Source organism: Sturnira hondurensis, unplaced genomic scaffold, assembly GCF_014824575.4.
Source record: "Sturnira hondurensis isolate 20B ecotype Veracruz unplaced genomic scaffold, ASM1482457v3 Scaffold0006213, whole genome shotgun sequence".
NCBI classification, from domain to species: domain Eukaryota; kingdom Metazoa; phylum Chordata; class Mammalia; order Chiroptera; family Phyllostomidae; genus Sturnira; species Sturnira hondurensis.
In genome coordinates, this window is record NW_028078844.1 from 2,663,769 (window position 1) to 2,688,114 (window position 24,346).

General features: G+C 37.3%; 1 protein-coding gene and 1 pseudogene across 2 annotated transcripts in view; one reads left to right on the plus strand and one right to left on the minus strand.

Moving 5' to 3' along the window:
* Positions 1-7,329, plus strand: part of NPAT (nuclear protein, coactivator of histone transcription) — a 69,200-nt gene extending 61,871 nt beyond the window's left edge. For both annotated transcript variants that reach the window (XM_037047711.1, XM_037047712.1), the window contains 3 exons: positions 4,235-4,295; positions 4,477-5,635; positions 6,847-7,329. In XM_037047711.1, the coding sequence (XP_036903606.1) occupies positions 4,235-4,295; positions 4,477-5,635; positions 6,847-6,924 (1,298 nt within the window). In that variant the 3' untranslated portion in view covers positions 6,925-7,329. The remainder of the gene's footprint in view (positions 1-4,234; positions 4,296-4,476; positions 5,636-6,846) is intronic.
* Positions 7,330-20,317: 12,988 nt separating this feature from the next.
* On the minus strand, positions 20,318-21,603 carry LOC118988243 (WW domain-containing adapter protein with coiled-coil-like; annotated as a pseudogene).
* Positions 21,604-24,346: the final 2,743 nt, after the last annotated feature.

A 24,346-nucleotide genomic window follows, 5' to 3' on the forward strand; every position in this document is an offset into this window, starting at 1 on the left:
TTAGTCATGTGTCCTGACTGGGAATCTGGGAATCAAACCGGCAACCCTTTAGTTTGCAGGCCCACACTCAGTCCATTGAGTCACACCAGCCAGGGCAAGAATTGCATTTTAAGAATGCATAATTTGTAAATGGAAGAGTGTGATGGTATTGACTGCAAAATTAAAGGATTTTGTTGGCCAAAGATACCATATACAAAGGAAAAACTCGATTTTCACCCAGAGCCTTGATGAATGCTGCACCTAGTTCTCAGACTTCTCTACCTCAAATTTTCCTCTTTGTGGATGACAACGTACCCATGTAGCTAACCTACCAAGCACCCTAACTCTCTCAATTTTTTTAACCTTTTCCACTTTCACATCTTTAATTTTTACATCACTCAGCCTCTTCCATAGCTTCATCTCTAATTTTTCACTTATTCTTATTAGACCTATATGATTTTATTATTTTAAAGTGTATTTTACTATTTATGCTATTACAGTTGTCCCCTTTATCCCTGTCCACTGTGCCTGCCCACTAGCATTCCCCTCACCTAAGTTTATGTTCATGGGTCATACATATGAGTTCTTCGGCTTCTCCATTTTGTATTCTTAAACTCCTCCTGTCTACTTTGTAGCTACCAGTTATGCTTCTTAGTCCTTGTACCTTTCCCCCCATTCTCCACCCTCTTCCTCACCACTGCTAACACCCCCATGTGATCTCCATTTCTGTGATTCTGTTCCTGTTCTGATAGTTTGCTTAGTTTGTTTTGTTTTTTAGGTTCAGTTGTTGAGAGTTGTGAGTTTGTTGTCATTTTACTGTTCATAGTTCTCATCCTTTTCTTTTTCTTAGATAAGTCCCTTTAATATTTCACACAATAAGGGATTAGTGATGATGAATTCCTTTAAGTCGACCTTACCTGGGAAGCACTTTGTCTGCCCTTCCATTCTAAATGAAAGCTTTGCTGGATAGAGTAGTGTTGGAAGTAGGTCCTTGCTTTTCATGACATTGAATACTTGTTCCTGCCCCTCCTTACCTATAACGTTTCTTTTGAGAAATCAGCTGGCAGTCTTATGGGCACTCCTTTGTAGGTAACTGTCTCCTTTTCTTTTCCTACTTTTAAGATTCTCTCCTTTTAAAGCCCTGGCTGGTGTAGCTCAGTGGATTGAGTGCGGGCCTGCAAACCACACAATCGAGGTTCAATTCCCAATCAGGGCACATGCCTGGGTTGCACGCCAGTTCCCAGCAGGGGACTCACAAGAAGCAACCATACATTGATATTTCTCTCCTCTCCTTCTCTCCTTCCTTTCCCCTCTAAAGATAAATAAATAAAATCTTTAAAGAAAAATATTCTCTCCTTTTTAACCTGGGTAATTTAATTATGGTGTATCTTGGTGTATTACCCTTGGGTTCAACTTGTTTAGGATTCTCTGATCTTCCTGGCTTCCTGAAAGTCTATTTCCTTGGCCAGACTAGGGAAATTCTCCTTCAATATTGAAATAAGTTTTCAATTTCTTGCTCTTCCTCTTCTTCTGGCACCCCTATGATTTGGATGTTGGAACGTTTAAAGTTGTCCTGGTGGTTCCTAAGCCTCTCCTCATTTTTTTGTATTCTTGTTTCTTCATTGTGTTCTGGTTTAGTGTTTATTTCTTCCTTCTCCAAATTGATGATTTGAGTACCAGATTCCTTCCCTTCACTGTTGGTTCCCTGCTCATTTTCCTTTATTTCATTTTCTATAGCTTTCAATTTTCCTTCCTTTTTGCAACCATACGCAACCATTTCTAGGAGCATCCCGATTACCATTGTTTGGAACTATGCTTAGCACTTTTTCTGGAGTTTTGACCTGTTCTTTCATTTGAACCATATTTCTTTGTCTTGGCCCACCTGTTATGTTGTTGTAAGGGGCAGAGCCTTAGTTATTCACCAGGGCAGGGCAACCCACATTGCTGTGTTGCAGTGCTGTATGTGTGGGGGAGGGGTCAGAGAGGGAATAATGCTGCTTGCTTGGCAGGTTTTCAGTCATTTCCCCCACTGCTCACAAGCAAATTGGGCCCTTCTGGTGCTGATCCCTGGGTGGGTGGGTTTATGTATGTTCTAGGACCCCCTGTGACTCCCTAGTGAACTCTCTGGTGAGGCTAGACAGGTTTATTCTGCCGCAGCCCCAGAGGTTTTGAGGCTTTATTTTCCAGCACTGGAACCTTGGCTTACGCGTCTGTCTCACTCCCCAGGTGTTCCTCCTGGTTTATCTGCAGGCAAATGTGGGACCACCAGCTGCTGCCTTGCTTGCCCAGTCTACACCTTGTATCACATCCTCTACACACCAGCTACCCATCTCCGCCTCTCCTATCAGTCTGTATGAATGTTTCTTCTTTAACTCCTTGGTTGATGGACTTCCATACAGTTCAATTTTCCTGCAGTTGTGTTCATTTTTTTAAAATTTATTGTTTTCTGTCTTTGTGTGAGGAGGCAAAATGTATCTACCTGTGCCCCATCTTGGCCAGAAGTATAGACCTATATGATTTTTAAAGGTCAATTAACCTCTCTTAAGATATTCTCATTTCCACCCTGGCTAGTGTGGCTCAGTGGATTGAACACCAGCATTCAAATCAGAAGGTTACTGATTTGATTCCCAGTCAGGGCACATGCCTGGGTTGTGGGTCAGTTCCCCAATTGGGGGTGTGTGAGAGGCAACCAACTGATGTTTCTCCTCTCTTGCTCTCCCTTCCTTCTCCTCTCTTAAACATAAATAACTTTTTAAAAGATACTCTCATTTCCATATAGCCTCTGAACATCCCTTCACCAATGAGAAGTTCTTGTTATTTCAATCCTCACTTTTTACCTGAACTTTCAGTTTGTTTCTATATTTTTTCTTTACTATGCAGGCTAGACCCTTCAATCTACCATAGCAGTTACTTTTCCCAGTACAATTAAAAACCTTCATATCCACATTCTTCTACCTGCCTCATTCCTACCCTCCAGCCCTGGATCTAATCCACCGTCCATCTCTGCCCTCACACATGAGCTTCTTAGCATCGTTTTAGAAGCAATACCAGGCCCTTTGATACCACTTAAAATTTTTTCCCCTTTACTGCCATTTATAAGACATTTATTTTATTTTTATTTATTGATTTTTACCTCACCTGGGAACACTCTTGGAGTGGAAGGGTGGGAGAAAGAGGAAGAGAAACACCAGTTGGTTGCCTTTCGGCCATGACCCCAACCATGTACTATATGTCTTCAACTTTTCGTTTTTGGCCCCTTTCTTCCCTGGGTGAAAAGTTCATTAGGTTTGTTTCACCTGCCATTCTTTTATCCCTACCCCCTCTTATCTCTGTTCTTCTTTATTTATATTATTCTTTTCTCATGTTTCCACTAAAACTGTTTAAAATGAGGTCACCAGTGACATTTTCTGTTTTTACTGTACTTCCCTCTAAGTACTGACAACTTCTGGAACCATTATGCTGTGCTTCTTCCTCTCTAACTTTCTGTGTCTTGTAACCTTCAAACTCCACATACCCGTTTCGCCCTTTCTTCCTCAGAGACTTCCTCTGCCTACTTTTGCCCCTTTGGTTAAGTTAATGTCACCATTGATTCCTCCTTTACTCTTTATATCTGTGTGAATGCCCTGTACTTTCTCTAAGATCCACATAGTCTCTCACCTGGAATATCTAGAGCCATCTAATTACATCTAACTAGAATTTCTGTTCTAGTTTTCTTTGTTCTCTAGATCATCTTCTATACTACTTCCAGAGTAACTCTAAAACATTTGTCTAGTCATGCATGTTTCATGGTTAAAATTCTCAAGGGTTCTCTATGAAACCTTTTGCATAATACATAAGGTCCTTTATGATCTTATCTTTTCTTTCTAGCTTCATGTCTTGCTGCTCTGTCAACATAAACTACATGGAAATCAAAATGTAGTTATTAAAACTCCAGAGCATTTATCCATGTCATCTAAGTGACGTGACAGTTATATGGACAGATTTTTAGTATCTTTCTGAATCCAAGTAGGACTCTTAAGTGCTGTATTGAGCATTGTAATTCATAAACCAAAGATGGAGTTCATAATATTTGCCTGAAGATCAAACCTCCATAATGGATGAGTGACTTTATTTGAAAATATTTCATTTGTACTTTAGCTGCCTTTAAAATTGTTTCTTACGATGTGTGATACTACATAGTCTGTTTTCTTTCAGAGGAATATACTGTTCTTTTAAGAATGTTTTTTTTTTCTAATTAATTCATTTATAATTCCAGGAAAGCAGGTAAATAATACGGCGGATTCATCAAGTCATTTAGTTGGATGTCATGGACAAAGGTGAGCATAAGAAAAGTTTCTGTCGGATTATTTGTATGCACAGATATAAAACATAAATGAAGGGGGGCAGGGCTGGGAATATAAGACAGAAAACTGTACTTGAGCAAGAATTAAAAATAAATAAATAAAAATAAAACAATATTTGTTTACATTGCTAAAAATAACTTTTTCTTCTTTTAAGAATTGAAGTTTCTGATAAGAATATGGCAACAGATCATGGGAAAAACCTGGAAGAAATTGCAGTTCCCTTCTCAGTAGAGAATGTAGTTCCAACTAGCAAGCCATTTGAAAGCCACAGACGTGTGCTCTGTTTTGATAGCACGGCGCCCTCTGTGGCAGACACACAGAGGACAAACCAAAAGACAGTGTCTCAAAACAAAGAAAGGAGTGACATTTCCTTTCCTAATCTTGACTCACCCATGATGTCCTCTACCTTGAAACACTCGTCTAATAATGCCCTCAAAAGAGAGAGAGAGAAACCTCCTGTGCCTAAGATTTTATCCAAATCAGAAACTGCCATTAGCCGACATACCACCATAAAAGAAGTTCAGTCAGAAAAGAAAGTTTCACCAACAGAAATTGGACTTGAATCTTTTCATAAAGCAACAGCTAATAAAGAGAATGAATTATGCAGTGATGTGGAGAGGCAGAAAATTTCAGAAATTTCAAAACTGTCTAATGGGCAGCAAAATGGGGGTTTACGGAATGAGAAAACTATAGCTTCACTCCAAGAACTAACTAAAAAACAAGGCACATCCTCAAACAGTAAAAATGTCATTTCAGTGGGTGCATCTGTGAAGGATCTAAAACAGGAACAAACCAAATCTGCCAGTGCTTTGATTAACCCACTAAGCAAACACACCACGGAGATGTTACCGGATGTTCAGCGACATAGCCCAGTAAATAGGCTTACGGACAATACTCATCTATCTGTACCGCGGACGCCTGGCTCAGGGGCAGGGGAAAAACGTAAAGAAGAGCCTACAGATGGTATCAAGGTCCCCTCTAGCAGGCGTTTCCCCGAAGACAATAGCGCACCCAAAGTAATGGTCCCTCCTGTCACCCCAGACTTGCCAGCCTGCAGCCCTGCCAGTGAAGCAGGAAGTGAAAACAGTGTAAACATGGCTGCCCATACATTAATGATTCTCTCCAGAGCAGCCATCTCTAGGGCTACTTCAACAACTCCTCTAAAAGACAATACACAACAATTTAGAGCATCTTCAAGGAACACCACAAAAAAGCGGAAAATTGAAGAATTAGAGGAGCGCGAGCGGAACTCCCGTACTTCTAATAAAAATCTTTCCAATTCATCAATACCAATGAAAAAGAAGAGAATTAAGGCAAGTTTGAAAGTCTTAATTTCAAAATCATACCTTTGCCCTTTCTTCAGTGCTCAGGGCAGAAAGCTGAGCCTTTGTTTGCCGTAGGTAGCTAAACATCTAGGGAAACAGCTTTGAGTTTTGATTGACAAAAAAAATGTTCTATAGATGTGTCTCTCAGCCAGTGTGATACCAAGAGTTGTCTAGGTGAAACAGCATTTTCAAAACAATTGTAAGGCATTTATTTATATACATCTTCCTTGGGAAAAGGCGGCTTTGGTTTCAAAGTCATAGTAGGATCCAAATTGGGGGATAGAGGGTGACATAAGGCATGAAAAGTTGGGAAGCCACTATTGTGTGTGGAATCACGAAGTAAAAAACTACTTTTAACTTCTACATCTTGGTTTTTTCCCACATGTCCTGCTATATCTTTCATGGGATCTTATAGATGTTAATATGTGGAACAAAGTAAAAACTAAGTTTACCTGGTTTTTTCCTTAACCACAGTTATCTTTAAAAAGGCAATGCAGGGATAGTATTAATAAGTGAAACCCATTTTTTTCCTAACCTGTTTAGCCATTCAGTAAGTGGATTGAATAGAAATAAAGGTGTCTAAAATATGTATCAGGGAAGGAGTCTTGGCTTTGCTTCCATGCAAGCCTGGGTTTGAGTCCTGCATCTCCTGCCCACTGGTTCTGTGACTGTGGTTAAGCCCATAGCCTCTCTGAGCCTCAGCTGTACCATGTAACAGAAGGTTACCACACATCTTACCCGATATCCGTGAGGGCTAAGTGTAGTGCTTGTACAGTGTCTGGTGTATATTAAATGTTTGGAACTTGAAAAGTACCTGCTACTGTAAAATCTTAGTAAAGCTTTTTAAGGTTTATGGTTTAGCAATGATGGGCACTTTATAAAAAGGATATTCTATCTCATTTCATTCAGCATTAATATCCTCTGGATTTGGGTAATGTCCTTTGTCCTACCTAAGCTAATGCTGGAAGAACAATTGGAAGTACATTTTATTAACTTTGAATTTATTATATTTTTTCTCTACTTCTCTGTGAAACTGAAATAACGGAAAAACAATTTGTCAACAATTTTAGCATATGGAAGAACCAGATAAAAGGTTCTAAGTGATTTAACAAAGTTTTTGACCTTGTTTGAGTTCACTATGTTAACTGAGGTTTATTTTTTTCTTTCTCTTTTTTGTTTTTACTTTTTTTTTTTGACAGAAAAAGAAGCTGCCTAGTTCATTTCCAGCTGGAATGGATGTGGACAAATTTTTGTTATCCTTGCATTACGATGAATAAACATTCTGAACATAAAAGAACAGAAGCCGTTTAAAACTCATATCCCTTAAATCCCTTAAACTGTGAGTGTAGGGAATGAGATATTTACAAAGTCTGAAAGTATGACCTGCACTTTCATCATACTGAAATTTCACTTTATATCTAAATCATGCTGTTTCAGAAACAGCTGTCTAGTTTGTAAATAGAATTGCCTGGTATATTTTTATTTTGGAAAAAAATGCAAAAATGTAAATAAAGCTAATCTGCAAAACTGTATAGCTTTGATAATTGCATATTGTAAATATTTTGTAAATATTGTTGAAATAGAGGTTAAATCAACCCAATGTTCTCACACTGTGTTTTTTGACTTCTTATGATCCCCAATTCTGAGGCTTATTTGTCTGGAATTGTTTCTCACTGTTGGGGGGAAATAATGTTTTTCCTTATAAATTGCCTTCAGTAGCTTTCCAACAAGACATTTAAAGACATAGCCACTAAATAGTACAAAGGTGATAATCACCTCAAATGGTAATAAAGTGATCAGGAAATAACAGTTTGGTTTTTTCCTGCAGTGAATACTTTACAACCCTTTCTTATTGTTGCAGTAAAGATTATGTTCCTGAAATTTATACTTCTTTTGATCATTGTGGTCTCTTTGTTTTAAAGAGAGACTTTTGTAAACCATTTGCGTGTTCTCATTTTCTGTTTATTTTTTCAGATGTTTCACAGAACTTTGAGTGTTTAGACTGTTGAGCCATAAAATGTTTAGTTATGTACTAGTTGAGATTTCTTGGGATGTATATACTTTTCCCCTAAGTACTGGGGATTTAAAGAATTGCACTAATTCTTAGACCTCCTTACATAGTAGTGACCAATGCAAATTTAATTTAAATCTTGTATTCTATTTTAAAGCTTATGTGGAGGATTATTTTCATGTGTCCTTTTAGAAAGCCATGTCCATCATAAGAAGAGAAATCATAGTTTTATATTTAATGTTTCTCCTAAAATGGGCTGTTAAGTAACTATATCTGTGCTTAGATATAGTGCATTGTCTCTGTACTCCTTAAAATGTTATAAAGAGTTACTCTCAAAAAGGGAAATGAGAGGTGCCTTCTCTGTATTAGACTTACATCAGTCAAGTTGATGGGTTGCTCTAAACCTTTAAATGAGAACAGAAATTATAATTAGTACCTGACCAATTGTGCCTAGATATTAAAGTATGTTCTCTTAAGTGTTTTCTGTTTGGTTAAGTATCAATATATTAAGATTTTTTTTCCTACAGTTATATGTAAAAGTAATTTTCCTCAACTTTTTTTTGTACTGGGCCTTTAAAAACTAAACCTATCCTACTCAAAACAACATTTCTCCATGTGGAAATAACATCTTCATTGCCGATACTTACAAAAATTTGTATTGTAAAAATTATATGATATGGCAGTAGTCTATCCCTAAGGAAATAAATATCATACAGTTAATGTTTATTTAATTCAGCTTGATACTGTAATACAGTTAGGTTTGAATAAATATTTTCATTAACTCAAAAGTTTGAATTCCTTCATATTGGCAGTCATTCTCATTTAGATATGTTGATTAAATCTCTTTGCAAGTCAATTTTTGCATACTTTTTCAGAAGTCCACATAAGGTTGAAAATTATAGATTTTCTTTTCATTCAGTTATTACACATTTCTATGTGCTGACTACTAAGAATTCATTTACAAATAAGTTCATTTTCTTCAAGATTCTTAGTTCAGTAGCCAGCAGCCACTAGATATGTCCAAAGACTTGGAGCCTTCAATTATATCCAAGAGCAAAACCATAGTCCCCATTTTACCTTAAAAATTCAGGCATGCTGGGCTTAATTGTAGTATTCTACCTGGAAACCTATTTTGGCAGTCGAACGCCTCATGATGGCATTTTTGGGTTAAAGTATATCACAAAAAAAAAAAAAACCTTGTAGCTACTTCTACAACTATTTTTAAGTATATATACTCTTTTATTTTGGACATTACTTAGTGATTGATGTCAGTGTATGCCAAATCTGAAAAGTCTTATTTTAGCCCTGGATGTTGTTAAAACTCTCTAGTATGTTGAAACTATACGTGAAAAAAGCATCCATGAGCATTCAGCCAAAGACTAGATGTGACTATTAGGAGACAGATTTAAACTTTGAGAGGAGTAAATCCAGTGACTTGTTACTGTTTTCTGCTTCCATCCATTTCTCACACCACCATCTTTCAGCCATAGGCCCACCTTGAAGTTAACCAATATTAACCAATAAACTTTTGACTTCATTATTATGCTTTCTCTTTGAATATACTTTTTCTTTTTGTAAACATTGATAAACATTTTGACATAGTTTACTAGTCTTTTTTCCTAATTATTTTTCTACATAGTTGAACTTAACACTGTAAATATAACTTTCTAATGCTTTTTTTACCTCAAATAATCTTAAATATTTTCCAGTTTTTAGCTATTATTTTTTTTTAAGTAGTGAACATATTTGCAAGAAAGTATTTCTTTAGGTTATTCGTTAAATCCTTGGAAGACATTTAGGACAGAATTACCAAATAAAAAGTGAGTGGGTATTTTTAAAGGATCTCGATACATTTTGCCAAACTCTGCCAGAAAATTACTTTATTCCTGCCAGCAGATTGTCATTTCTTCCATACCATGCTTATTTCTTACTAAAATACGTGTATATTCAGCTATATCATCATTGGTTTCTAGGCTGTTATTTCTTGATTTGTTAAAATGAGTAGTTAGCTGTAATCCATATATATAATTTGTTTTGGTACCTGGTGTGAAATAAGAATGTACATTTTTTCCCCTAAATATCTAACCACTTGACTAAGTTTAATAGGTTAAAATAAGTTTTCTCTTTCCCCATACATTTACTTACAGTGCCTCTTCCTGTTTTAAACTAATGCATAATCTTGTATTCATAATTCTAAAATCCAAAGGTTCTTACCAACCAGTGTTTTTCCCTTAAGTTTGGCATCAAAACCCATTTCATGGCGAAATCTGACCTGCTTTGACATGAGACTTTGTGAGTCATTATCTCGTTTGGTATAAACATTCATATTTTGCTTGAAAAGCAATAATGTCCTTAATTAGGGTGAAATTTTAGATTCAACTTGGAGTTATGAGATATATACATTGTGTTACTTTTTTTTTAAATGATAAATATCTTAATTATGAAACCCAGCTAACCATAAAGGTATAAAGTCAAATTTTGGACCTGTATTAAATTTATATAAATACAGTATATAATATGATGTATAGATTATTTTGTGTCACTGATTAAATGATTATAGTTTTGTGTGTATAATGACTTCTTATATTTTTTAAGTACTCCCCTTTTTATACTTCTTGATTAACTCTAGAATCATTGTATTATTTCAAGTTAAAATTCTGTTGGGTTATTTGTTTGAAGTACATTAACCCTCTAGGTTACCTGATACTGAAAGAAAGGATAATGGTGATATGGTATGTATAATTGTTTTATAGTTATTGCTGTCTTCATAAATTTCTTGCTAAACTGGGTATTTTGTTTGTTGCTATTTTTAGGGAACTCTTCATTACTTTGTTTTAACTGATTATGGGTTTTTTAGTTAAGTTCACAAACCATTAAGTTCAAACAATTGAATGAATTTCTAAAAGTATACTCAGTCACTTACCCAGATCAAGAATACAACATTGCCAGTATCCCTAGAATCTCCTCATACTTCCTTTGCATAACTGCTGGCCTGAATGGTAAGTCTTATCCTGACTTCCAGCACCATAGTTTCTGCTATTTATGAATCTTGTATAATAGATTCCTATAGTATACAGTCAGTCTTGCATAACTTCTTTTGCTCGACATGGTAAGATATATTCATGGATATTTTAGTCTCATTCTCAACACTATACTCTCATTGTGTTTATCCACATTGTGTTACACCACAGTTAATCCATTTTATAGTTGAACATTTAGGTTATTTCCAGTTTGGGGCTGTTATGAATAGAACCTCTTGTATATTTTTGAACATGTCTTTTGGTGAATGTATTGCCCTTTTCAGCTGGATGTACAATTAGGAGAGGAGTTGCTGGGTGCTAGGGTTGTGTATATCCAACATTATTCAGGTTTTTTGTTTTGTTTTGTTTTCTTTAGTTTTCCAGAGCGTCTGTGCCAAATCATACCATCAACAGTGTAAGAAGAGTTCTGGTTGTTTTATGTTATTGTTGATACTTGATCATTTTGTTTAAACCATTTTTGAAGTATGTTGGTGTCACATTGTATGTTTTTTTATAGCTTCTTTTTTTAATTGAATTTATTGGGGTGACATTGGTTCATAAAACCACATAGGTTTCAAGCATACAATTCTATAATACACCATGTGCACACTCATATTACAGCATGAACTCATGACTCAAAGTCAAGTCTCTTTCTGCCACCATTTGAACCCTCTTATCCCTCTTCAATCTTCCCAGCCAGCCCCATTCCCTCAGGAAATCACCATGTTGTTGACTGTGTCTGTGGGGTGTGTTTTGGTTTGTTTTAATTGCTTAATCCCTACACCTTTTTCATGCAGTTTCCCAACCCCTCTCCCCTCTTGACAGCTTTCACTCTATTTTCTAGATCTATGGGACTATTCCTACTTTGTTAGTATATTTTGTTCATTACATTCCACATACAAATGGAGTCATATGGTATGATTTGTCTTTCTCTGACTTATTTTGCTTAGCATAATATTCTCCAGGTCCATTCATGCTGTTGCAGAAGGTAAGATTTTTTTTTTTTACTGCCAAGTAAGCATTTCATTATGTAAATGTACCACAGCTTTTTTATCCACTCATCTACTGATGGGCACTTTGGCTGCTTCCAAATCTTGACAATTGTAAATAATGCTGCAATGAACATAGGGGTGCTTATATTCTTTCAGATCAGTATTTTGGGTTTCTTCAGCTATATTCCCAGAAGTAGAATGACTGGATCATTAGGCAGTTTCATTTTTAATTTTTTGAGGAAACTCCATACTGTTTTTCACAGTGGCTGCACTAGTCTGCATTCCCACCAACAGTGCATTAGGATTCCCTTTTCTCCACATCCTCATCAACACTTGTTTGTTGATTTATTGATGATGGCCCTTCTTACAGGTATGAGGTGGTATCTCATTGTGGTTTTAATTGTATTTCTCTGATGATTAGTGATGTTGAGTATTTTTTCATGTGTCTATTGGCCATCCGTGTATCCTCTTTAGAGAAGTGTCTATTCAGGTCTTTTGCCCATTTCTTAAGTTGGTTGTATTTCTTCCTGGCATTGAGTTGTATTAGTTCTTTGTGTATTTTGGAGATCAAACCCTTACCAGATATATCATTGGCAAAAAAAATTCTCCCTTACAGTGGGTTGGTTCCTATGCCTCTTGCTGAGCAGAAACTTTTTAATGTACTCCCATTTGTTTATTTAAATCCATTTAAAAAATTTTTAATCCTCATCCAAGTGTATGTTTATTGATTTTAGAGAGAGAGAGGAAGGAAGAGAGAGAGGGAGGGAAATATCTATCAGTTGCCTTCTGTACACCCCCTAACCAGGGATTGTATCTGCATCCCAGGTATGTGCCCTGACCAGAAACCAAACCCATAGCCTTTGGTGCACAGAATGATGCTCTAGCCAGCCAAGCCACGGAGCCAGGGCTAAATCTTTCATCAGTTTTGTGTATGGTTGTAAAGAGGTGGTCTGGTTTCATTCACATTGTGATTTGGATTTGGTTGTTCCTGATAAACTTGAACACCGTTTCAAATGATTATTAGCCATTTGGATTATCCCCTTTTGTGTAGTATCTGTTCATGATTTTTGCCCATTTTTGTATTGGATTGTGCCTTCTATTACTGATAGGTAGGCATTCTTTCTGTGTTCTACATACAAGTCCATTTCCAGATGGATAGCAGATAATCTAAATACTTTGCCATGTTTTTCTTGAAGTTTTCTTGTTTAACCTTTTATATTTTTAGGATCATCTTTCTGGAATTGATATTCCATGTGTATATCCTGTTAACCCAGCACCATGGATTCAGGAAAGACTTTCCCGAATATATTGCCCTGTTACCATTGTCATCAGCTGGTAAACCTGTGTGTGTTTGGTTCTGGATTTTAGTCTGTTCCTGTAGTTTGTTTTCTAAAGATCTGCCAGTAAAATGCCATATTAATGACTATAAGAAATCTGTTTATTTTATGTTTTATTTTATATTTGGGCCCCTCACTGAGGAACTCTATTGAACTGATGGCTTTCTTTTATGGTTGGTTTTTATTTACTAAGGGTATATCACCTTTAAATAATTATTTTCCAAATTTATTTCTTGTTACTACACTGATAAACATTTTCAGTACAACTAATAATAAAGTTGGCTTCCTTATCTTATTGCTCATTGTAATGGGAATGTTAAGTATAATGTTGACTTTCATTTATAGTCTTTCAAGTATTTACATTAGGATTGTCTGTTTAACTTAAGTGCTATTCCAATATCAATTAAAATGTTTTCATTAATAATGCTAATATTGTATACTTTGTAATCTTAGTGAGTCTTCAAATACAACTAAATTTGATTTTTCAATGTTTTATTTAAATGTTTACTAATAATGAGATTGGTTTCAAGCTTATTCCTATTTTTTAATGAATTTGAAAATTTCCAACTCTGTATACTTTATCTGAATATTGGAATAATAAATAGTATCCATTTTAATATTATTGCAATATTTAAGTAAAACAATATGCAAAGCATTTATGTCAATGTCTGGAACATAATAAGCATTCTAGCAACTAGTTGCTATTCTAGCTTACACTGTTTTTTGTTTCTGTTTTCTGCATTTAGTATGGGAATTAACTGTTTCTTGAAACTAAATCACCAATAAGACATTTAGGCCTGGAGATTTTTGCAGAAGAAAGTAAATTTTTTTCCCCAGATTTCTTTGAAGTTAATTGGTTTAGTCAGGCTTTGAGCTTCTGAATTAAATATATTTTCCTCTCTAATATTTATTTGTGTTCTCTTTAAATTAGATGTGACTAATTTTTTTTCTGACAAAATCCCCTCATATTTGACAATGATATATATTTTAACTTCAATTTAATAAAGGGTTTTCTGGTTTTTTCCTTTTAAAACTATATAAACATTTAATTAAGGCAAGAAATTTAGTTCTTTTTCAACTTTAGACATTTTCTTCAGTTAATTACTTAGAATAAGGTAGCATGCTTTTTTCCTTATTTATTTGTTTTTATTTTGGTCAAAGAATAAGTTAAAATTTCAGTGAAAGTTGCATGGGTGTTGAAAATAGATATTTTGTTTATAAACTTAGAAAGTTTGATATTTATTCCATTTTTAAACTATCAAACCATGTCTAGCTTTGCTTTTAAAGTTTTTGTCGTAAATGTTTAATTTCCTATAATTATCTTGGCCACATTTTTGCTTCAGTTATTTTGGCATTACTGCTCAGGGTATGGTCTGTAACTGTCACAACTTTATTTTTTTGCAGGTTGATGCAGATAAAATTAACAAAATTGTAAGGTATTTAAATTATGTTTTACATCATGATGATTTTCTCTATGTGTACACTGTGAAAGGGTTCATTCCATCTAATTAATTGACACATTCATCATCTGACATGTTTATCTTTGTGTGTGTGCCATTTGAGTTCTGCACTGTTGGCAAATTTCAACTGCGTGATACAGTATTCTCAGCTATACCCACCATGTCATACATTAGACATTCAGACTTGATTAGCTGGTATTTTGTACCGTTTTACCAACCTCCTTTATTTTTCCACACACACCATAGCAGCCATTTTCTTACTCTCTGTTTCTATGAGTTTGACATTTTTTAGATTCCAAATATGGTGTTACCATGCAGTACTTGTCTTTGCATGCCTTACTTCATGTAGCTTGATTTCCTTGAAATTGAATCATGTTGTCACAAGTGGCAGGATTTCCTTTTTTCTTATGGGCAAATATTTCATTATATATATTTACCACATCTTTATCCATTCATCCATTTACCACCACTTAGGAGTTTCCAAATCTCAGCTATTGTGAATAATGCTATAATGAATACTAGACTGTAGATATGTTCTTGATACCCACTTTTTATTTCCTTTTGATATATACTAAGAAGTAAAATTGTTGGATCATATATTTAATTTTTTGAGAAACGTTAATACTGTTTTCCGTAGTCACTGCACCAATTTAATTTTCACCAACAGTGTATAAGAATTCTCTTTTCTCGCCCTGACAGGTATGGCCTGATGGATTCAGTTCAAGATTGCAAAGCAAAGGGTCACTAGCTCAATTCCCAGCCAGGGCACATGCCTGGGTTGTGGGCCAGGTCTCCAGTAGGGGGTATATGAGAGGCAACCACACATTGAAGTTTTTCTCTCTCTCTTCCCCTCCCTTCCCCTCTCTCTAAAAATACATAAAATCTTTTTTTTAAAAAAGAATTATTTTCTCCACTTCCTCACTGACACAGTCTTTTGGGGTTTTTTTTTATCACAGGCATTTTAGCAGGTATGACATGATATCTTGTAGTTTTGATTTGCATTTTTATGACTACTACTCACGTTGAGCACTTTTCATGTACTTGCTGGTCATTTTTATGTCTTCCTTGAAAAATGTCTTTACCTCCTCTGCCCCTTGTTTTAATTGTTTTTGTTTCTTTTTGTTATTTAGTCATGTGGGTTCTTTATGTATTTTAGACATTAACCCCTTATTAGATATGTTTGTTGTAAATATTCTTTCCATTCCATAGCTTGCCTTTCTGTTGATAATTCCCTTGGTTTTGCAGAAGCTATTTAGTTTGACACACTCCCACTTGTTTATTTTTGTTTTTATTACCTTTGTTCTTGGTTTCAGATCTAGAATATCATTGTCAAGATTCATGTCAAGGAGCTTACCCTTTTTGTATTCTTAGAAATTTTACAGGTTCAAGTTATAAATCTTTGTCTTCAATCCAGTTTGAGTTGATTTCTGTGTTGTTGTTAACTAGAGGTGCAGTTCCACTCGTTTGCATATGGCTGCCCAGTTTTCACAGCATCATTTATTGAAGAGACTGTCCTCTCATATAATTCAGCTCCTTTCCCATAAATTAGTTGCCCATGCATGCATCGTTTTATTTCTGGGCTCTTTCTTGTATTCTATTGATCTATGTATAATAATACCATACTGTTTCAGTAACTATAGCTTTCTAATTCTGGGTCTTATATGGTTCTACACTAATTTTAGGATATTCTTTTTCTGTGGAAGATGCCATTGTTATTTTGAAAGGCATTGCCTTGGGTAGTTTAGACATTTCAAAGTCCATGAGCACAGAATATCTTTCTGCTTATTTATGTCTTCAGTCTCTTACATGTTACAGTTTTCAGTATATATATTTTTCACCTCCCTGATTAAATTTATTCCTATTTTCTCTTTGATGAAATTGCAAATGGGATATATAAAAATTTTATGGTGGCAGCAGTGTTTTCTTTTTTGTTTTTTATATAACATTTATATAATAAAGGTTTCCTTTAAAGATTTTCTTTTTTTAATATTGAATTCAGTTTATTTTTTTCTTTTTAATATATTTTATTGATTATACCATTAGAGTTATCCCATTTCCCCCACTTCATTCCCCTCCACCCTGCACACCCCCTCCCCACCATCGCCCCCTTTACTTTATGTCCATGTGTCACAAGTTCTTTAGATTCTATATATCCCATACTATTCTTGGCCCACTGTCTATCTCACTGCTCGCTCCTTTGCCTGGTTTATCTGAGTGTGAATGTGTGACCACAGTCAGCCAGTCACCTTGTGCCCCCACTGGGTCTCCAGTTGCCACCCAACACCTGGGATCTGCCAACTACCGCTTGCACACCTGGGTCGGTCTGGTCACTTTTTCCTATGCAACCCTGCTCCGCCAGCCGCCGACCCTGCCCCTTTTACTGGTCTGGCTGAATAGTTTCTTGTTGTCGGACTCCCGTACAGTTCAGTATTCTGTGTTTTGGTTGCGCTTTTGTTACTAAAACTTTGTTGTCTTTAAACTTGGTTGTGCTAGGAGGCACAGTGTTTCCACCTACACCTCCATCTTGGCCAGAAGTCAGATTTTATTTTTTTTTTAGGGATTGGGAAGGGAGGGAGAAAGAGAGAGAGAAACATCAAAGTGTGGTTGCCTCTCATGCACTCCCAGCCTGATACTGGGTCTGCAACTCAGGCATGTGCCCTGACTGGAAATCGAACCAGCGACCCTTTGGTTTGCAGGCCAGCCTCAGTACACGGAGCCACACCATCCAGGGCACATTTTTTTTTTTTAATGTACCTTAGGAAAACAATATACAAAGCTGAATTTCACCATTTCAGCTAACAGTAGGACGCTCCAATTATGTACATTTAGCATTTTGTGGTGTCTAAGAACAGCAGTCAGCGCCAGGCTTGAGCAGGTAGCTGCAACACAGATGTCCTTTAAAATGAAATGTCGTTATAGCAAGACAGGTAAACCAGGGATTAACAAATGACAGCCACTTGGGAAGTGACTGTCATTTTTGTTGAGTGTTTTATTTCATTAAATATCTTACATACATTTCCTGTTACTATGCTTTAAACAAAAACTTCTTAAGGATTTATTTCAATTAAGTATCAATATTCAATAAGAATAGTTGTGATAAAGAATCCCCAAGTAGTTCAAATTCTAATGTTTTTGACCAAAGAAAAAGAAAAATAACTTTATTTTCACATTACTAAAACAGATAACAATTCACATTTGACTAGCTTGTTTCTTCTTTCCCCTCCTACAGCCTTGTTCATTGGACCACTTCCTTACATGTGAGTATTCAGTGTACTCCCAGCACATATGCCCAGCAATATTTTTAGGTCTGTTCCATGGTTACTGGGTGTAAACAGATTTCAGTCATTTATACAAGCAAGCAGGCTATGTTCAGTCACTAATTTTAAGCTTCTGTACACAAAAATGAAAAGGTTATAGAAAAGTACCATAGCAACAGTGCCTTGAGGAAGGAGAAAAAAAGAGGTGCCTTAAAAAATGGATAAAAAGCAGATCAAGTATTTCAGAGGGAAGTGGAACACCAAATGAAAAAAACATTTCTCTGCAAAACAAGCAGTGCTCTTGATCAGGCTAAAGTTTGGAAACAGTTGTTTCGCTGCTCATGTGGTTCAAAATTATATCTCCTTAGATGTAGATTGCCCAATTCTTGTTACTGAATTGGGGGTGGGGTGGAATTTTCAAATAATAAATTAATCTTCCTCCATTTTTTTTGTTCTTTGGGGGGGGTGCTGATAAGGTTAATTTTGCAGACATGTTCATGTGTAAAAGCCTCAGTTACTTTCACAGCGTTGATTACTTTGGGCTGGCTAAGCTGTTACACATGGCTTCCCATGGTTTCACTCTACAACTTTTACAAAATGAAGAATACAACTACATTAAGTCTACATTTCAAGGGTTTCACAATCAATTTGTCTCTTTCCCCTGAATTAATTCACAGTCTGCCATCCCCTTGTCATTTCTTTTGCCTGGCTTAACAGTCAAAAATCTGCTTAAATGGAACTGGAAAATATTAAAATTGGGCAATATCCAGGGCTTAAAACTATGTATGATTACTCACATCTTTACACCATGAAGAAATTCTGTCATTTTACCTTTAAAAAAAAATGTTATTGATTATGCCATTAGAATTGTCCCGTTTCCCCCCTTCATTCCCCTCCACCCTGCACACCACCTCCTCACCACCCCCCTTTAGTCTATGCCCATGTGTCACAAGTTCTTTAGATTCTGTATTTCCTGTACTACTCTTGCCCGCCCCCCTGTCTATTTTCTACCTACCATCTATGCTACTTATTCTCTGTACCTTCTCCTCCCACTCCTCTATTGCTAACCCTCCATGTGATCTCCATTTCTATCATTCCGCTCCCAATCTAGCTGTTCTCTTAGTTTGCTTTTGTTTTAGATGCGGTTGTTAATAACTGAGTTTGCTGTCCTTTCACTGTTCATATGTTTTATAGATATGTTTTTCATATGTTTTTCTTAGATAAGTCCCTTTAACATTTCATATAATAAGGGCTTGGTGATGATGAACTCTTTGAATCTGACCTTATCTGAGAAGCACTTTATCTGCCCTTCCATTCTAAATGAAAGCTTTGCTGGTTAGAGCAATCTTGGCTGTAGGTCTTTGGATTTCATGACTTGGAATACTTCTTTCCAGCCCCTTCTTGCCTGTAAGGTCTCTTTGGAGAAATCCGCTGACAGTGTGATGGGAACTCCTTTGTAGGTGACTGTCCCCTTATCTCTTGCTGCTTCTAGGATTCTCTCCTTCATTTTAATCTTGGCTAATGTAACTATGATGTGCCTTGGTGTGTTCCTCCTTGGGTCCAACTTCTCTGGGACTCTCTGAGCTTCCTGGATTTCCTGGAAGTCTATTTCCTTTGCCAGACTGGGGAAGTTCTCCTTTATTATTTGTTCAAATACATTTTCCACTCGTGGCTGTTTCCTTCCCTCTTCTGGTACCCCTATAATCCGGATGTTGGAACGTTTAAAGATGTCCTGGAGGTTCCTAAGCCTCTACTCATTTTTTTGAATTCTTGTTTCTTTATCCTTTTCTGGTTGGATGTTTTGTTCTTCCTTCTGGTCCACTCCATTGATTTGAGTCCCAGTTTCCTTTCCATCACTATTGGTTTCCTGTGCATTTCCCTTCATTTCAATTAGTTTAGCCTTCATTTGTTCCTCTAATTTGTGACTAAAATCAACCAGTTCTATGAGCATCCTGATCACCAGTATTTTGAACTGTGCATCTAATAGGCTGGCTATTTCTTGGTGGCTTAGAGTTATTGGTTCTGGGCCTTCAAGTTCTTGAACCATAATGTTTTTGTCTGTTATCACCTGTTACATATGAGGAGCGGAGCCCTAGGTGTTCACCAGGGAGGGGCGACCCAGCTGCTGGGTTGTGTATGTGGGGACAGGGTCAAAGATGGGCAATGGTGGTCCCCTTTGCTGCTTCCCACCGCTGGGGCCTTTGCAGTCTGTCTCACTGCTCGCTCCTTCGCCTGGTTTATCTGTGTGCAAATGTGACCTCGGTCAGCCAGCTGCCTTATGCCCTCACTGGGTCCACCTGTTGCTACCCCACACCTGGGATCCTCCAAGGGCTTGCCTGCGTGCCTGGGTTGGTCTGGCAGATCTTTCCTGCCCCACCCCACTCCACCACTGCTGGCTCCATTCCTCTTAACCAGTCTGGCTTAACAGTTAATTGTTGTTGTACTTCCTTATAGTTCAATTTTCTGTGTTTTGGTTGCGCTTTTGTTACTAAAACTTTGTTGTCTTTAAACTTGGTTGTGCGAGGATGCACCGTGTTTCCACGTACGCCTCCATCTTGGTCAGAAGTTCATTTTAGCTTTTTGAGCTCCTTAATTCGATGTCTCAAAAATAAGTACCCTTTGCTCTCTCAGAGTTGCCTGAATTTTACATACCCAAAGTAAAGATCTTTAAGTTTTTTAATTGAGTACAAATTTCAGACATGTGAACATTTCCAATGTTATGGGCTTCTTGCAGCCTTTTAAATCCTCACCCAAGGATATGTTTTTATCTATATTGATAAGAGAGAAAAGATCGATCGGTTGCCTGCTGTGCACACACCAACTAGGGATTGGACCTGCAACCTAGGTATGTTGCCCTAACCAGGGATCAAACCCACTACCTTTTAGTGTGTGGGACAACACTCCAGCCAAGCAACTCGGCCAGGTCTTTTCGCCATCTTGGTGGCTGCTTATCAGCATGATGACCTTCAGGCCATCCTTGAACACATTTTTCGAGATTTTTGTTGAACTGTGCTGCTTGCAAAGGTGTTAATGAACATATAGTTTGAGCAGATGAATTCTGTGTTACATCTGGTGCGTTTCATGCATTCCTACCAGAAGTATGATTTGAAGCAAGTGATGAACTTCTGGCAATTTTAGCTGAAGACTCGGAGAAACTAGTTATGACCTTGTGGTCTGTCAGCACTATGGGATGCTGCAGTGTGGCCAATTGTGAAACTGGTCCTTCTTCAACTACCAGAGTAGTGAGGTTTCCTTGTGATGAAGCAGGAGTACTAGTCAAAGGTTGATAGGGACTGTGTTAATTCAATGTGCTTATTCTTGGAGACACAGTCTTGGGGATAATGCACCAAACATTAAAGACATTGGAGACGGATTAGATGGCTGGGCTTGTGTAGAGAGCTGAGCGGCTCAAATTGAGAGGTTATGTTGACAGCTGGTGGTACAGCAGTAAAAAACATGAATTACAGACTGCAGTGAGGCTTGTGTCAGAGCTGCTATGAAAACTTCATTTCTTCTGGATATGTTCACATTAGAACTAAGTCACATTGTAGCTTGCAAAGCAGGAAGCAACTGTCTGAGATTTGGATTCCCAAGCAAGGGAGATATTGGTGACTGTGGAACAGGAGAAACAGGGATTATTGATGCTGATGGTGGTGGTGCAGGTGTGGCATTCAGTCTGCAGGAGGAAGACTGGGAAGAGGTGTGCAAGAAGGTCATACAGATTTCTCTCCTGAGAGATTCTGTTTTCTGTGCAGAGACAGAAGATGTGGCTATAGGCAGTTGGGATTGTTTTTCTATTTCTTGATTCCAAAATAGAGATTTATTTATTAAGAATTATTTAGTTTCTGCATAAAAATAAGTTCTTTGGGGATTCCTTTGTTCAACCCATCACTTAAAAAAATACAACTCTCGCCCTGTCTGGTGTAGCTCAGTGGATTGAGCGTGGGCCTGTGAACCAAAGGATCGCAGTTCAAGTCCCAGTCAGGGCACATGCCTGGGTTGCAGGCCAGTTTCCAGCAGGGAATGCACGAGAGGCAGCCATGCATTGATGTTTTCCTCCCTCTCTCCTTCCCTTCCCCTCTAAAAATAATAAATAAATAAATCTTTAAAAAAATACAACTATCATAAACAAAGAAACAAACAACAAGTGCTGGAGAGGTTGTGGGGAAACGGGGACCCTAGTTCACTGTTGGTGGGATTGCAGACTGGTACAACCACTATGGAAAACAGTATGGAATTTTCTAAGAAAACTAAAAATGGACGTGCCTTTTGACCCAGCAATTCCACTATTAGGAGCATATCCTAAGAATCCTGAAACACCAATCCAAAAGAACCTATGCACCCCAATGTTCATAGCAGCACAATTCACGATAGCCAAGAGTTGGAAGCAACCTAGATGCCCATTGGTCAATGACTGGATCACAAAACTATGGTACATTTACACAATGGAATTCTATGCCGCAGAAAGGAAGAAGGAACTACTACCCTTTGCAACATCATGGATGGAACTGGAAAGCATTATGCTGAGCGAAATAAGCCAGGCGGTGAAAGACAAATATCATATGATCTCACCGTTAACAGGATTCTAAACAAACCAAACAAGCAAGCAAAATACGACCAATGACACTCAAATATGGAACAGGCTGACAGGGTCCAGAGGGGAGAGGGGAGAGAATCATAGGGGAAAAGGGAATGGACTCACATGAACAAGTATAAAGGACACATGGACAATAACTAAGGGTGGGGGGTGGAAAGGGGAGGGAGGCGGGGAGCATGGGGCGGGGGGCGGGCAGGGTTGGGAATATAAGACAGAAACCTGTACGTGAACAAGAATTAAATAAAAAATCATATTAAAAAAATATAACTCTTAGCACTAAAAAGGACAGTTAAAAGCAGCAAGGTGTTTTCTTGGATCTCAGAATCTGGTAGGCTCACTCTCTCCCCCTTGAGAGACTACATATGGTGTGTAATTTCATAGGTAGGAAACACTCTCCTTGAATCAAACAGTTATTCAGAAGAATTGCAAATACAATCATCTGGTCAACTATTTGTGCCTGATAATTGTCAGGTCCTCTAGGTCACAGACATCAAAGGTTTGCTGGTTGTTCTCAGCTATAAAAAACTCTGGAAAAAGACTAAGAGCAGGATCTATACTGACAGTGCTGAGAGGCTGACCTGTGCAACCACATGAGAGGACACACCACTTTGATTTTTTTAAAGATTTTATTTAAGAGAGAGGGAAAGGGAGGGAGAAAGGAAGAGAAGCATAAATGTGTAGTTGCTTCTCATGTGGCCCCCACTGGGAACCTGGCCCACAACCCAGGCATGTGCCCTGATTGGGAATCAAACTGGTGATCCTTTGGTTTATCGCCCGTGGTCAATCTACTGAGCTACACCAGCCAGGGCTGATTTTTTTTTTTTTAACTCAAAATAGGGATCGTGTATAATTCAAATCAAACTACTCATGATACTTTAAAAACCCAACATCATTCTGCCAAATTCTTAAAAAGAATATGTACTTATTTTCAAAGTGGCGTGTATGACATTGCTCCCCCAAAGTCATGCTCCTTTTGGGGGGGAGGAACAAGAAACCCTAGGACTTGATGTGTTACCAACATGAATTCATGTTTACAACACTGAATAAAAGTTACAGTCACGGCAGTTTTGAAATTCAACATGATTCAAAGTAATATTGTTATTTATTGCTCTATTAGGAAAGATAAAAAAATGCCATTACCCATGTATTTTAAATTGTATTTTATCATGCTATTAAAATTGTCCCAATTTTTCCCCTTTGCCCCCCTCCACCCAGCACTGCCCACTTCCTCAGGCAATCCTCCCACCATTGGTCATGTCCGTGGATCATGCTTATAAGTTCTTTGGCCTTTCCATGTCCCATACTGTACTTTACATCCCCACGGCTATTCTGTAACTACCTGTTTGTACTTCTTAATCTCCTTACCTCCCCACCCACTCTCCTCCCGTGGCCCTCTCCCGTCTAGCAATCATTAAAACACTATTCTGTCTGTTTTCCTTTCCTTAGTTTTTTAGATTTAATTGTGCATTTTTTGACATTTTGTTGTTAATAGTTTTGATCTTTTTCTTAAATAAGTGCCCTTAACATTTCATATAATAACAGTTTGGTGGTGATGAACTCCTTCAGTTTGTTTTTGTCTGGGAAGTTCTTTATCTGCCCTCCAGTTTAAATGATAGCTTTGCTGGGCAGAGCAGTCTTGGCTGTAGGTCCCTGCTTTTCATGACTGGGTATTTCTTACCAATCTCTTCTAGCTACCCTGCCAGGGCTAAAAGTCTACACTTTTACTCTTCTCCCCAAACCTTCCTACTAGAGTTATAAGTGACATGCTCAACACCGTTACCTAAGAGCATTCCGAATTTTTCATTTTTTTTAGCAGTGAAAATTATACTTTCAAATGTTTGCTGTCCTTTTGTTTCAGGACGAAGTTTTGCTAACATTTTTTGTAAGGCCAATATACTAGTGATGGATGGGCTTTAGCCCTTGATTTTCTGAATACGGCCTTTCCTTCAATTCTGAAGAACAACTTTGTTGGTAAAGTTTTTTTAGTTGGCAGTTTTTTTCTTTCAGCACTTTGAATATATAATG